The sequence below is a fragment of the Canis aureus genome, chromosome 22 (genome assembly GCF_053574225.1).
Source record: "Canis aureus isolate CA01 chromosome 22, VMU_Caureus_v.1.0, whole genome shotgun sequence".
Lineage (NCBI taxonomy): Eukaryota > Metazoa > Chordata > Mammalia > Carnivora > Canidae > Canis > Canis aureus.
Window position 1 is genome coordinate 19,730,037 of NC_135632.1, and position 12,205 is coordinate 19,742,241.

Genomic DNA, 12,205 nt, shown 5'->3' on the forward strand with positions numbered 1-12,205 from the left:
TGATCTCAGGGCCCTGAGATCGAGTCCCTCATCGGACTCCATGCTACTTAAGATTTTCTCTCTCCCTCCCCGCTTGCCCTTTTCCCCTACCCCAGCTCCTGTGTGCTTGCTCTCTCGTGCTCTTTCTTAAAAAAAGAAAAAAGAAAAAGGTATTTTCAAAATGTAGGCAATCTAAAGATTATGACTTAGCAATATGGCTTTGAAAGAGAAAATTACTCACATTTTTATTCTTGAGCAATAACAGGGACTTAGAAGGAACTGAAATTTATTAAAATAGAGAATTAAATACCAGAATGCTACAAACTCACCTATTTTGTCACAAGAGAGAAACTAAGAAAAGCTCCTTAATTAAGATTCTAGCTAAGGGGCAGCCCCCAGTGGCTCAGCGGTTTAGTGTCACCTTCAGCCTGGGGTGTGATCCTGGAGGCCCCGGGATCGAGTCCCACATCGTGCTCCCTGCATGGAGCCTGCCTCTCTCTCTCTGTGTCTGTCATGAATAAATAAAATCTTAAAAAAAAAAAAGATTCTAGCTAAATTATTACGAGATTAACAATTAATTGACAGATGATTACCTTATATAAATTGGAGAATTAAAAATTACATAAAATTTTAACTTATTTATATATAGTAAATTAGAAACCTTGAAGATCAATCTACAAAGGAAAGTTAAGGTTTACCTTATTATATTTAATATGATTTTTTTTAAAAAACTATAGCTATAACCTGTTGCAAAATCAGGTAAAAATATTAAAATTGTATTTGTTCATGGTTCATATATTTTAGAGTAGGAAAATCATCCCAGGAGGGTTATATTAGATGCTTATAGTGAGATGAAAAGCCATCTGGGCATGGAGCCAAAAACCTGACTTTTGGTACCTTAACAATATAGTCCAAGATTGTTCCCAGTGTGACTAAATGTGAATTATTAGTACAATTACTTCAAAGTTTTGGTTTTGTAAACTATTGTATATTTTCACATAATACAAGCTTCTGACATTTACCCTTATAGATACTAATTTGTGTTTTTATCGTATTTATTTTCTCTTAACTCAATAGATGTATGCTAGCTTAAATTTATAATTATTTAGAGAGACAATTTTTGAATTCTACATTATTCTATATTTGGATGGTGGTATGCTGGTTTTCCTCAGATTTAACATGTTTGTGGACTCCATAATAGTTGTGAGGCTTTCAGAAAGTTCTAAGTGCCATTTCCTATTCCAGTGAAAATTAGATGATTTCCAGATGTATTTTTTTCAGTTTGGTATTGGTAATTTTTATTTTATAGGAAACATCTAAAGGACAGAAGATACTCAAATTAGAGGACTTTTGAGAGTGTAGCTGTAAATACAGTATTAGGACTAATATTTATTTCTTCCTGAAAATTAGTATGAAGTACATTCTAGTTTTGGATATTAATCTGAGGTTTGCCTGGTGTTTTTTTTTTTTTTTCCCCTCCTCTAGTGATGCTATTGCTGAGATTAGAGCCATTTGTATTGAAGAAATTGGAGTATGGATGAAAATGTATAGTGATGCCTTCCTCAATGACAGTTACCTAAAATATGTTGGCTGGACTCTTCATGATAGGGTAAGTTACTCTGTTCTAGGCTTTCATAGAAGATATTTTTGTCTCCGTGCTAGAATGCTAGGAGTTAAGATGGCAGTGGTTGATTTTTTAATAGCTGTAATAATATGGAATTTTAAGACCATCCACCCGAATAACTTTTTATTTGATGGCCATGACAAAACTTGAAACATTGGCCCATGTGAAAGCTCTGTCTTACTTAGTTATAATAATGTCTAAAACCAAGTTGGCAACCTGGCATATCTAAAGTTTTAAGAGGATATAACATCGTAAGAAGCTAATTATAATCTTTTTTCTAGTTTGGAATCAAAACTAGAAAAGTATGAACAACAAAAAAACTTCTTTCTTTTGAATTTGTTAAGGTCATGCCACAGTATTTTATCAGAGATGAATAGATTTATTGGATTCTAGAATATTTGATCTAAAAATCTATTTTTATTTCTATGCCCTTAGAAAAGGCTCTGATTTTAAAAGGAATCCCACATTATTGAATGCTGAATAAGTATCCTCAAAATAACCAAGGGTAGGAGTGACAGATCTTTGGAACTTTTATATTGAATGACTTGACATTCTATAACTTGAATTGTCAGATATTCACAAGTATAGAAATCTTACAACAATTTATTTTAAATTGTTGTATTCCATTATTTGAATTGTTAAAAGTATAATAGCAATTAGAAGACATTTTTAATGCAATTATATTCTTAGACTTTTAAGACAATTTTCATAATATTCTAAGATTTATTTTCTATGTATTACCATTAACAGCCTGTAGAGCATTTACTTTTTAAATAGCACCATGCTAGTGATGCCTGGGTGGCTCAGTTGGTTGAGTGTCTGACTTGATTTTGCTGGAGTCATGATCTCAGGGTTGTGAGAAGGAACCTTGCATCAGACTCAGCACTTGGTAGGGAGTCTGCTTGAGATTCTCCTCTCCCTTGCCCTCTGCTCCTCTCCTCAGACCCCCTAAAGCACATGTGCGCACTCTCTCTCTCTCTCTCTCTCTCTAAAATAAATAAATGAATCTTTTAAAAATAAACAAATAACATGCTAAGTATTACCAAGATATTTTGAAAACCACAAAGTTGCATGTAATAAAACAGCCCAGGAGAATTATACAAGCCATTTTTGCTGCAAGAAAGAGTTCAGAGTATAGGGAGATCATTACAAGTTGGCTGTTTAACTTCATAATTACTTATTTTTAATTGATGATTTTTAAAAGGGGCTCTTATTCCCTACTTTATTTGGAGGAACAGCCAGTTAGTTCATGGTGAATTTTTCCTGAATATTTATCTTCCCTAGCAATCTAAACTTCTTTCCTTTGTGCTAATAAATCCCAGACTTGATCCTATGTTTTCTTTTTCTAATCCTCATGTGAAATTCAGGACTTTCACAGCTAAGCCTCATCTCAGGTTTATCCAATTAAATTTTATACATTATGAGAGAAAGTAGAATTAAACAATGTGTCCTCAGAGGTGTATACACATGCCTAAATCCAACAAGACAAACTTTTTAGTAGGAATACATTTAAAGTTCTGCATTTTATTTCCCACCACTACCATACCATTTTTCCTCCTCTGGGAAAAACATACATTTGTTGTGGCTTATCAAAAAACAAACCACCATTATTTTAAAATAAGTCATTAAACTGTGTTTATATAAAATTTCTGTCCAGATAAAGAAAGAAGGGGGTTGGTTTTGTTCATTGTGAATAAAAGGATATGAAGATACTGTTTTCAGTAGTATGTTTTTATTAAACCTCTTTTATAATCTCCCATTACTTCATTTAGAAAAGCTGTTTTAATCCCTTCTCAGCTTTCCTTTTTCTCATTCTGATGTCACCATAATCTTTTACTTTTGTTTTTCCTCTGAGGGGTGTAGTCATTGCTGTCTCTCCTTAAACATCCTTTTGAAATTACTTATTCTATAGGCTATGGCCTGTGCCTTCAGACTGTCCTGTGTCTTTTCAAATGAGCTGATGAAATTCCTGTCTTTTTTTCCTTAAGATTACATTGTGGGACACCTGGATGGCTCAGTCAGTTAAGCATCTGCCTTTGGCTCAGGTCATGATTCCAGAGTCCTGGAATCAAGCCCCACATCTGGCTACCTGCTCAGCAGAGAGCCTGCTTTTCCTTCTCCCTCTGCTGCTCTCCCTGCTTGCACACGTTCTCTCTGTTAAATAAATAAAATATTTTTTAAAGGTTACATTGTAATTGTAAATTGCTTTTTTCCCCCAGTTTTGTTGAGATATAACATTATATTAGTTTAAGGTGTACAACATAAAGATTTGATACTCCATGTCTTGATTTCAGAATATTGGTCTCCCCTCCTCAGTAAGACAGTTTTGTTGGTTTTTTTGATACTGCCAATTTATATAAATTTTATAAGTTTTGGTCAGTAGAAAGACAAACAATTTCTAACAACTAAAAGAGCTATTTATTAGAAATTCAGTGTCTTTCTGTTGACCAAAACTTATTTCTAAACTCTCTACCCATTGGTTTTTTAATTCTTTCATAGATGATGACACATAATAGGTCTAATTTAAATACAACTATAGTAATCTCTCTCTGGACTATCCTAATCTCTTTATATTTATGCATATGAGGCTTGATTACCTTTCTCTTTCGTTACAGTTTGTCAGTATTGCTCTGTATTGCTTTCACTATTAGCTTATGTGTACAGTCTTCTACTTTTAAAATTTTTATTTTTTTGGAGTGAGAAGAGGGGCAGAAGGAGAGAGATTCTCATCCATATGAGAACCCAGCACAGGGCTTGATCTCATGACCCTGAGATCATGACCTAAACTAAAATCACAATTTGGACACTTAACGGACTAAGCCACCCAGGCACCTCTAGTTCTTCTCCTCTCTTGATCCCTGGTATCAGAATCTCTGTAGTGCTTGGGTGGAGTCTATTTTCTGTTAGTCCACCCCCTTTTCTCTTCTCTGTGTTGACTCATCCCATATCCTATTTCTTTTAAGTTCCCCCAAAACTTTTTTGGCTCTGTATATGCCAAGCAAATGATATCTGATGCCTATCACCAGAGGTAGGAGTTCAAACACTTGTGCCCACTGAATCTTGAAATCAGGTTTGCAAAAAAAAAAAACAGGTTTGCGGAGGAAAACACAAGACAGTCAAGCACTGGGTGAAACAATGCTTTACTCATGTAAGTATGGACAGAGCAAGAGTGGTTTCATTAATGGGCATTGGTCCTCCAGGGCCAGCAGGGCAGTTTCCCTACATGCACCTCTCTTATGCTACAGAACTAAGGACCCTGCCCCCTCCCCTCAGGAGATAGATTTAATAATGAGTTTAGCCAAGTGCCATATGTGATTCACATGCTTAAGCAGAACAAGAGGACCCACATTGAGTCTGAAATAGGAAAGCTGTTCACACAAGGCACTTACCCCAGCTGTGATTGCCAAGGCTCATCTCTTGATAAGGAAATGTTCCAGGAGCATGGCCCATTCTTTTGTAGCTAAGTAGAGGTCAAAAGACTACATGCAGAGGACTGCCTTTTCCAGCAGTCCATACCTCACCTCTGCTTGGCCCCTGAAGTGGCAAATAAAGCATATCAAATCCTGTATGACCATTGCCCACCCCAAACTTTAAGATGGAGTTGGTTTTAGTAGGGTCTTTGAACAACCTATAGGAATGTGGATTGCTCATAAAGCTTCCCTGTCACTTGGAGATGGCACTTTACCATGGTGATTAAGAGAGCCAGACCCAGGAGGATGATCAGGCTTCTCTGGAAGATAATCTTCAACTAGGAACCCCACGTACCTGAATTAAGCCAACTAAAAAGGTTAAAAAATGATTCAAAGGGAATTGTGAATGTACAGTTAATAACCATCCCACCTGAGTCTGGATATTTCACCAGCTCAGTTTTTAACTTACCTGAATTGGTGATGTATGCAAAGCAAGAAATGCTGGCAGTCACACAAACACCACCCTCTTCTGCCACTAGATGGCTGAGGGCTTACCAATACCACATAGGCTAGTGAGTCAGTAAGTTTTGTTGATCTGGTATGCTTAAACAGTAGCATTAACTTTCTGCCATGGTTAAGAACAGATTGTATACCGTTTTTTTTAGTGCCTGGTTAATTTGTCTTCCCAGGAGGGAACTGGGTACTACTCTGTGGTGTGTTAGCAAAGTGGGTCCTTTCCAGCCCTCTGTGGCATAGTGAGGCAATAAAATCTTTCCCTTGGGCGCATACATTCTGTTGTCCATTGGAGTCCACAGAGAAATACATAACCCAGAAGGGTGCAGGTGACATCTGCCAGGGATTTGTTCTCATAATGCTGACTAGGTCAGATAATACACAGTTCCCAGCCTGCTTTTGCCTTGTGGTTGCAGAGAAAGAAAAGTTACATATTGGACTTGCAATTCCAAAATGTCAGCATAGATTAGTAATAACCATTCTGGTATAAGGATCTTTTTCTGTCACATCATAGATAAGTAGGGGACTCCAAAGCATGCCTGCATCTCAACCTGTATTGAAGGACTTGCCTAGTGATTTGATTCATTGATAGCTTGAGGAAAGTCTGAATAGTTGTGTATTGACCAGGCCATTACAGTGGGAGTGCAGGATAAGAGGGACTTTATTCTGGAATGACAAATCCAGCATTGGTTAAGTTTGCCTTCTTTCACTATGGCTGTATTAATCTTTATCAAGGTGTTATTGTACCAGGCATTGTATAGCAGAGGATTCTATAGAAATGAGAAGAAAGTAAAATTTCTGCCCATCTTTCACTCCATGAACCTCCTGAGGCCAGAGATGCCCTGGTCTTCTGCTTGGGGTGCTAGCTGCCTGGGTATTACAACCTAGGCTGTCTGTCCCAGTCCTGATGCTACTGCCTTTTTGAGCACCCAGTGCATTGTTGCTTGATCCAGACTTATTCTCCTCAGTTGGCCAGTCCCAAAAAGGAGGTCATGTGCTGCACACACTTGACATGTCCAGTAACGTCCCCCACCTGATTTGAAGGGTCAGATGTTCCCAGCACTACTAGAAGGACCCTAGCACCATGGTACTTCTTGGTTTTGTCTCCCATCTTATGGTTTCCCATAGAAGGGAGGTGCCCAAGAGAAGCATCAGAGGGCCATGTCCAGTGTGCTATGATAGCCGGAACGATAAACCACCCCAAAGGCATACACTCCAAGGGAAAAAAAAGAATGATTAGTATCCTGAGATTGGGATTTTACAGGCACAGCCTAAACACATCGCTGCCTACTCCATCTCCACCCCGTCCAAACTCACTGTTTCCCAATACACATTGTAATGTCATATTTCCCTTGCACTGCAGTGTATTGTTTGTAGCCATACAACCCTAGTCAGATGAGGGTATCAGTCCACTATCAGGCTGCCTTGGTATTCTTTTTTAGTTGCTGTGTGAGTCAGCCATTCATTGAGTGGCTCCATTGGTATGCTGCTGCTAGTGTGCATGGAAACTACATATTCCATGAGAATATGCTCATTTGTTGTCTTACTTGGGTAATGAAGGATATTCCTTGGTTAGAGCAAAATCTTATAGGGTATCCAAAAATACAACATAAATTTTGTTCAAGGACCAGCTATATAGTTTCAGCCAGCATCCAAATGTCAGAGTAGAATAGCAGTGGTGTAGCCTGAGTATGTGTTAATGGCAATGAGGCATCATCTGTGTCCGTGGGTGTGGGTGGGATGTACAGTGTGATCATTCTGCCAGATCTAGGTAAGTCCCAGGCCTTGGTTAATGTGTCCAGTTCTCCTCCCTGCATGATCTAAGTATATTGAGAAGAATCACAAGATTGCACTGTATCTTTAGTCTTAGTGTCTTCCAAGGTCATCCCTTGGGCTTTATCAAATTTTGGGGTGTGGAGGGGGACTTTATCACATTTTTTGCATCTGTGATGGACTCCCAAGTCCAATCCGTAGATGTACCCAGTGGGAAATTGTTGAAGCCTTCTAGGCACAAGCTAGATTGGCACAAGAGTGCTGTTTATGTTTTATTTTAAAAGGTCTGTAGGGGGCGGGGGTCCTGCCCTTGCCCCCTCAAATAAATGAATCTTTTAAAAGGGGTGGGTATTGGGTTCAGCTTTTGGAGGTTTGCAGATTCAAAGTCTATGAGGCAGGGTGCCTGGTTGGCCCAGCAGTTGAGCATCTGCCTTCGGCTCAAGGCATGATCCTGGAGTCCTGGGATCGAGTCCCGCATTGGGCTCCCTGCATGGAACATATTTCTCCCTCTGCCTATGTCTCTGCCTCTCTCTTTCTGTATCTCTCATGAATAAATAAATAAAATATTTGAAAAACCGAAAAACAATTGCTGTAAGGCCTGTGCGTCCCAGTGACAATTTCCTGCTGCCACAGACAGGTGGGTTGTGGAAACCTGCAGTTCCATCGGGCTAGCAAGTTTCAAAGGTCCCAAAGCTGTTCCTGGGCCATGGCTTGTTGAACAGCTTCCAAGGCCTGCTGCAGCAAAGGGCTTCATTTAAAATTGGCTGCTTTGTGGGTCATCTCAATGAAAGGAACCAAGAAAGCAACCTGGAGGGACACATGCTATTTTTATTATCCAAAGAGGCCTACTAGCTGTTGGGCTTCCATTTTATTAGTAGATGCTGCCAGGGCCTATATTTTTTGTTCGATATCTCTGGTATACTTCTTTGGTTTGCCACTCAAGTAGCCCCTAGGAATTGGACCAGCTCTGCCAGGTCCAGGACTTTATCTGGTTTTATAGTCAAATCGGCACTAATCATTCCATCAGTGACTAAGTACAGCACTGTAGCAACATGTTTTTCAGTTAGCCCTACTGTCAGGATGTTATTAATATAATGGATGACTAAAATGTCAGTGGGGGCTTAGGCTTATTATTAGGCTTATTGAAGTAATGGCATATTGCAAAAAGTATAGTGAAAGTGTATTGCAGGTTGTTTTGTGTGAATGCAAATTGGTCCTAATCCTCATACTACAAAGGGACCAAGTAGGGCAGCCAGGGGGCTCAGCGGTTTAGCATTGCCTTCAGCCCAGGGCCTGATCCTGGAGACCCGGGATCAAGTCCCACATCAGGCTCCCTGCATGGAGCCTGCTTCTCCCTCTGCCTTTGTCTCTGCCTCTCTCTCATGAATAAATAAATAAAAATCTTAAAAAAAAAAAACAAAAAGGGGGACCAAGTAAAAGTTATTAGCCTTTTCCCTTAGAAACTTACAAGTTTCCCATATGGATTGCCACCATTGCAGTAATGATGATAATGTCAAGGGCCAAAGCTGGAGCTTCTGCGTTTAATCTGTGATGATCTGTCAGCCTCCAAGCTCCAGAGGCCTTCCTGATTGGCCAGACTGGGCTATTAAATTATAACAGTATGGTTATCAGCACCTCTGCTTGTCTTAAGTCTTGAATTAACAGAATTTCCCCCATAATGGATTCAGTATTTTTGTTGGAATAGTATACCATGGTTTGGACATGGAGTTAGCAAGGAATTAACTGGTCCATTATGCTTGAGTCTGTCCTTGTTGTGCATACCCCTTGAGGTAGATAGTGATGATGTTCAGTATGGTGTTTCAGTACTGTACACAGCCAAAATGTTAATACCTGTTTATGTATTCAGTTATGGGAACCACAATCATCAGCATCCAAAATGGTCCAAAGTACCCCAACCACAAACACATGTGAACTTATCTTTAATGGGTAACTACCCTCCTCAAAACCATCCAGAGCCACTTTTTCCTTTTTTTTTTAATTTAATTTTTTTTAACTTTTATTTTTATTTTTTTTAAATTTTTTTATTGGAGTTCAATTTGCCAACATAACACCCAGTACTCATCCCGCCAAGTGCCCTCCTCAGTGCCCATCACCCAGTCACCCCAACCCTCCACCACCTCCCCTTCCACTACCCCTTGTTCATTTCCCAGAGTTACGTGTCTCTCATGTTTTGTCACCCTCACTGATATTTTCACTCATTTTCTCTCCTTTCCCTTTATTCCCTTTCACTAATTTTTATATTCCCCAAATGAATGAGACCATATAATGTTTGTCCTTTTCTGATTGACTTATTTCACTCAGCATAATACCCTCCAGGTCCCTCCATATTGAAGCAAATGATGGATATTTGTCGTTTTTAATGGCTGAGTAATATTCCATTGTATACATATACCACATCTTCTTTATCCATTCATCTTTTGGTGGACACCGAGGCTCCTTCCACAGTTTAGCTATTGTGGACATTGCTGCTATAAACATCGGGGTGCAGGTGTCCCATTGTTTCACTGCATCTCTATCTTTGGGGTAAATCCCCAGCAGTGCAATTGCTGGGTTGTAGGGCAGATCTATTTTTAACTCTTTGAGGAAGCTCCACACAGTTTTCCAATGTGGCTGTACCAGTTCACATTCCCACCAACAGTGCAAGAGGGTTCCCCTTTCTCCACATCCTCGCCAACATTTGTGGTTTCCTGCCTTGTTAATTGTCCCCATTCTCACTGGTGTGAGGTGGTATCTTATTGTGGTTTTGATCTGTATTTCCCTGATGGCCAGTGATGCAGAGCATTTTCTCATGTGCTTGTTGGCCATGTCTGTGTCTTCCTCTGTGAGATTTCTGTTCATGTCTTTTGCCCATTTCATGATTGGATTGTTTGTTTTTTTGCTGTTGAGTTTAAGAACTTCTTTATAGATCTTGGATACTAGCCCTTTATATGATAGATCATTTGCAAATATCTTCTCCCATTCTGTAGGTTGTCTTTTAGTTTTGTTGACTGTTTCTTTTGCTGTGCAGAAGCTTTTTATCTTGATGAAGTCCAAATAATTCATTTTTGCTTTTGTTTTCTCTTACCTTCATGGATGTATCTTGCAAGAAGTTGCTGTCAGAGCCACTTTTTCAATCATACCCCTAAGGGACCCTAGAATTATTGTTATTGGAGCACTAATACTCAAGGGCCCTGATAAGTCTGAATTCTAACTCCCCATTACATTCTATCTGACAGAGGCATAGAATTTCCAGTGGGGACCCAGAGACATTAGCCCCATCCGTAACTGTGCTATAAACATTTGAGTCTACAGTGCCCCCTTCATCAGACATATGCATCAGCCAGGCTGCATGAGGCTCCCCTTGACTTTTGCCCACATCTGTCCTTCACTTTCAGAGAAGGACTTCATTCAACAGTTTTGTTTTCAGCAACCCCATCAATGGTTTCACAGTGAGTGAAAACAATCTTACATGAGGCCTGCAGGCAACTTGGATCAGGAGAAGTTTCCTGCATGGGACCCCTTTCCTTCTCTCAGAAATTATTTGTGACCCCTAAGACACCATAAGTTGGAAGGTGGCATGGGAACAGAAAGGCAGTCAAGAGCCAGAATATAGTTTGCCTACATTTTGTCTCTCTCTCTAAGTAAGTAAAAATCTTTTAAAAAATTATTTATTGAGCAGCAGCTATATGTTAGGCACTGTGTTAAGCAGTATTTACCTTTGAATAAGATTTAGTGTAATGGACAAATAACAAAGCTTTTAGATAGTATAATAGAAATAACTTACAGTGTATAGTAGAGCCCCCAGAAAGAACTTTTTTACCAAAAAGGCAACTAGAGTTTTCATCTAAGTTATTTCAGTATTTTGAAGTACTGTCATGGGTATCATCTTATTTAATTGTTAAGTTCCTGTAGTGTAGGCAGGGCATATCATAAATAAAGAACCAAGACTTGGGAGAGATCACTGGACAAAGTGAAGATAAAATTCAATTAATGTCTTTTCTCTACCTGTAATTGGCTTTGTGAACTTGGATAGATGGAGTCATTTCATCTTTGACAGCCTTATTTTCAAATCTGTAATTCGAGAGGAGTAAGGAAACTCTGCACATGCTGTCTTAGATCTGGGATTGTGATTTTATTTTGGGACAGCTGTCCTTAGTCTTTTGCTCGTCCATCATTGATTCCTCGTGAGTATATTTTATCATATAATACTTTTGTTGCCTTTCCCCAGTCTTGCCTCCTGTAAGACGATGTCCTGTGAGCATTTCCGTGGACTGCCCTTTGACTTTGCTGCCCATTAAAATTATTAGCACACACACCCCCCCAGCATCTAATAGTTATAAGATTCTACATTGTCTCTGCTATTCTGCGCTCCTATTCTTATCTCCATTGCTGTCAGAAACTAAATTTTGAGTGTCTCCTGTCAGCCTAAGACTACAGAATACAGTTACTACAGATCTTCTCAGTAATGTGTGTACCCCCATCACCAGTGTTTTCCTTATTACCTTGGTAAACAGACTATTCTCTGAGCCCTTATGGGGAACATATTCAACTGGGAGGTCTTCTGAGCTTTATAATAGATCCTTTCTGGCATGCTTTCCATGTGTCTTTAAATTCCTTCCATCACAGTCTGCCACAATGATTTTGGCTCCTCTATTTCATTTAATATGCACCATTGCTTTTTAGAACTATCCAACAAGATGTTAAGCCATTTCCAGGGGCCTTTACAGGGTCTTACATCCTATTTCAGAGGAGAGTACCCTATATCCAAGAACTCTCCCGTACCCTGTTTTCTTTTCCCACATCCTCAGCAGCCACCAGCATATTCTCCTGGTTCTTTCTGGTTCAGATTACCATTCCTACAGCACTCTGTCACATATATTCACTTACTAATTTCATATTAAAGGGC

General features: G+C 39.2%; 1 protein-coding gene across 8 annotated transcripts in view; it reads left to right on the top strand.

Moving 5' to 3' along the window:
* Nucleotides 1-12,205, top strand: part of STAG1 (STAG1 cohesin complex component) — a 395,351-nt gene that overhangs the window by 269,624 nt on the left and 113,522 nt on the right. For all 8 annotated transcript variants that reach the window (XM_077865024.1, XM_077865025.1, XM_077865026.1 and 5 more), the window contains one exon: nt 1,465-1,588. In XM_077865024.1, coding sequence (XP_077721150.1) covers nt 1,465-1,588 — 124 coding nt within the window. The remainder of the gene's footprint in view (nt 1-1,464; nt 1,589-12,205) is intronic.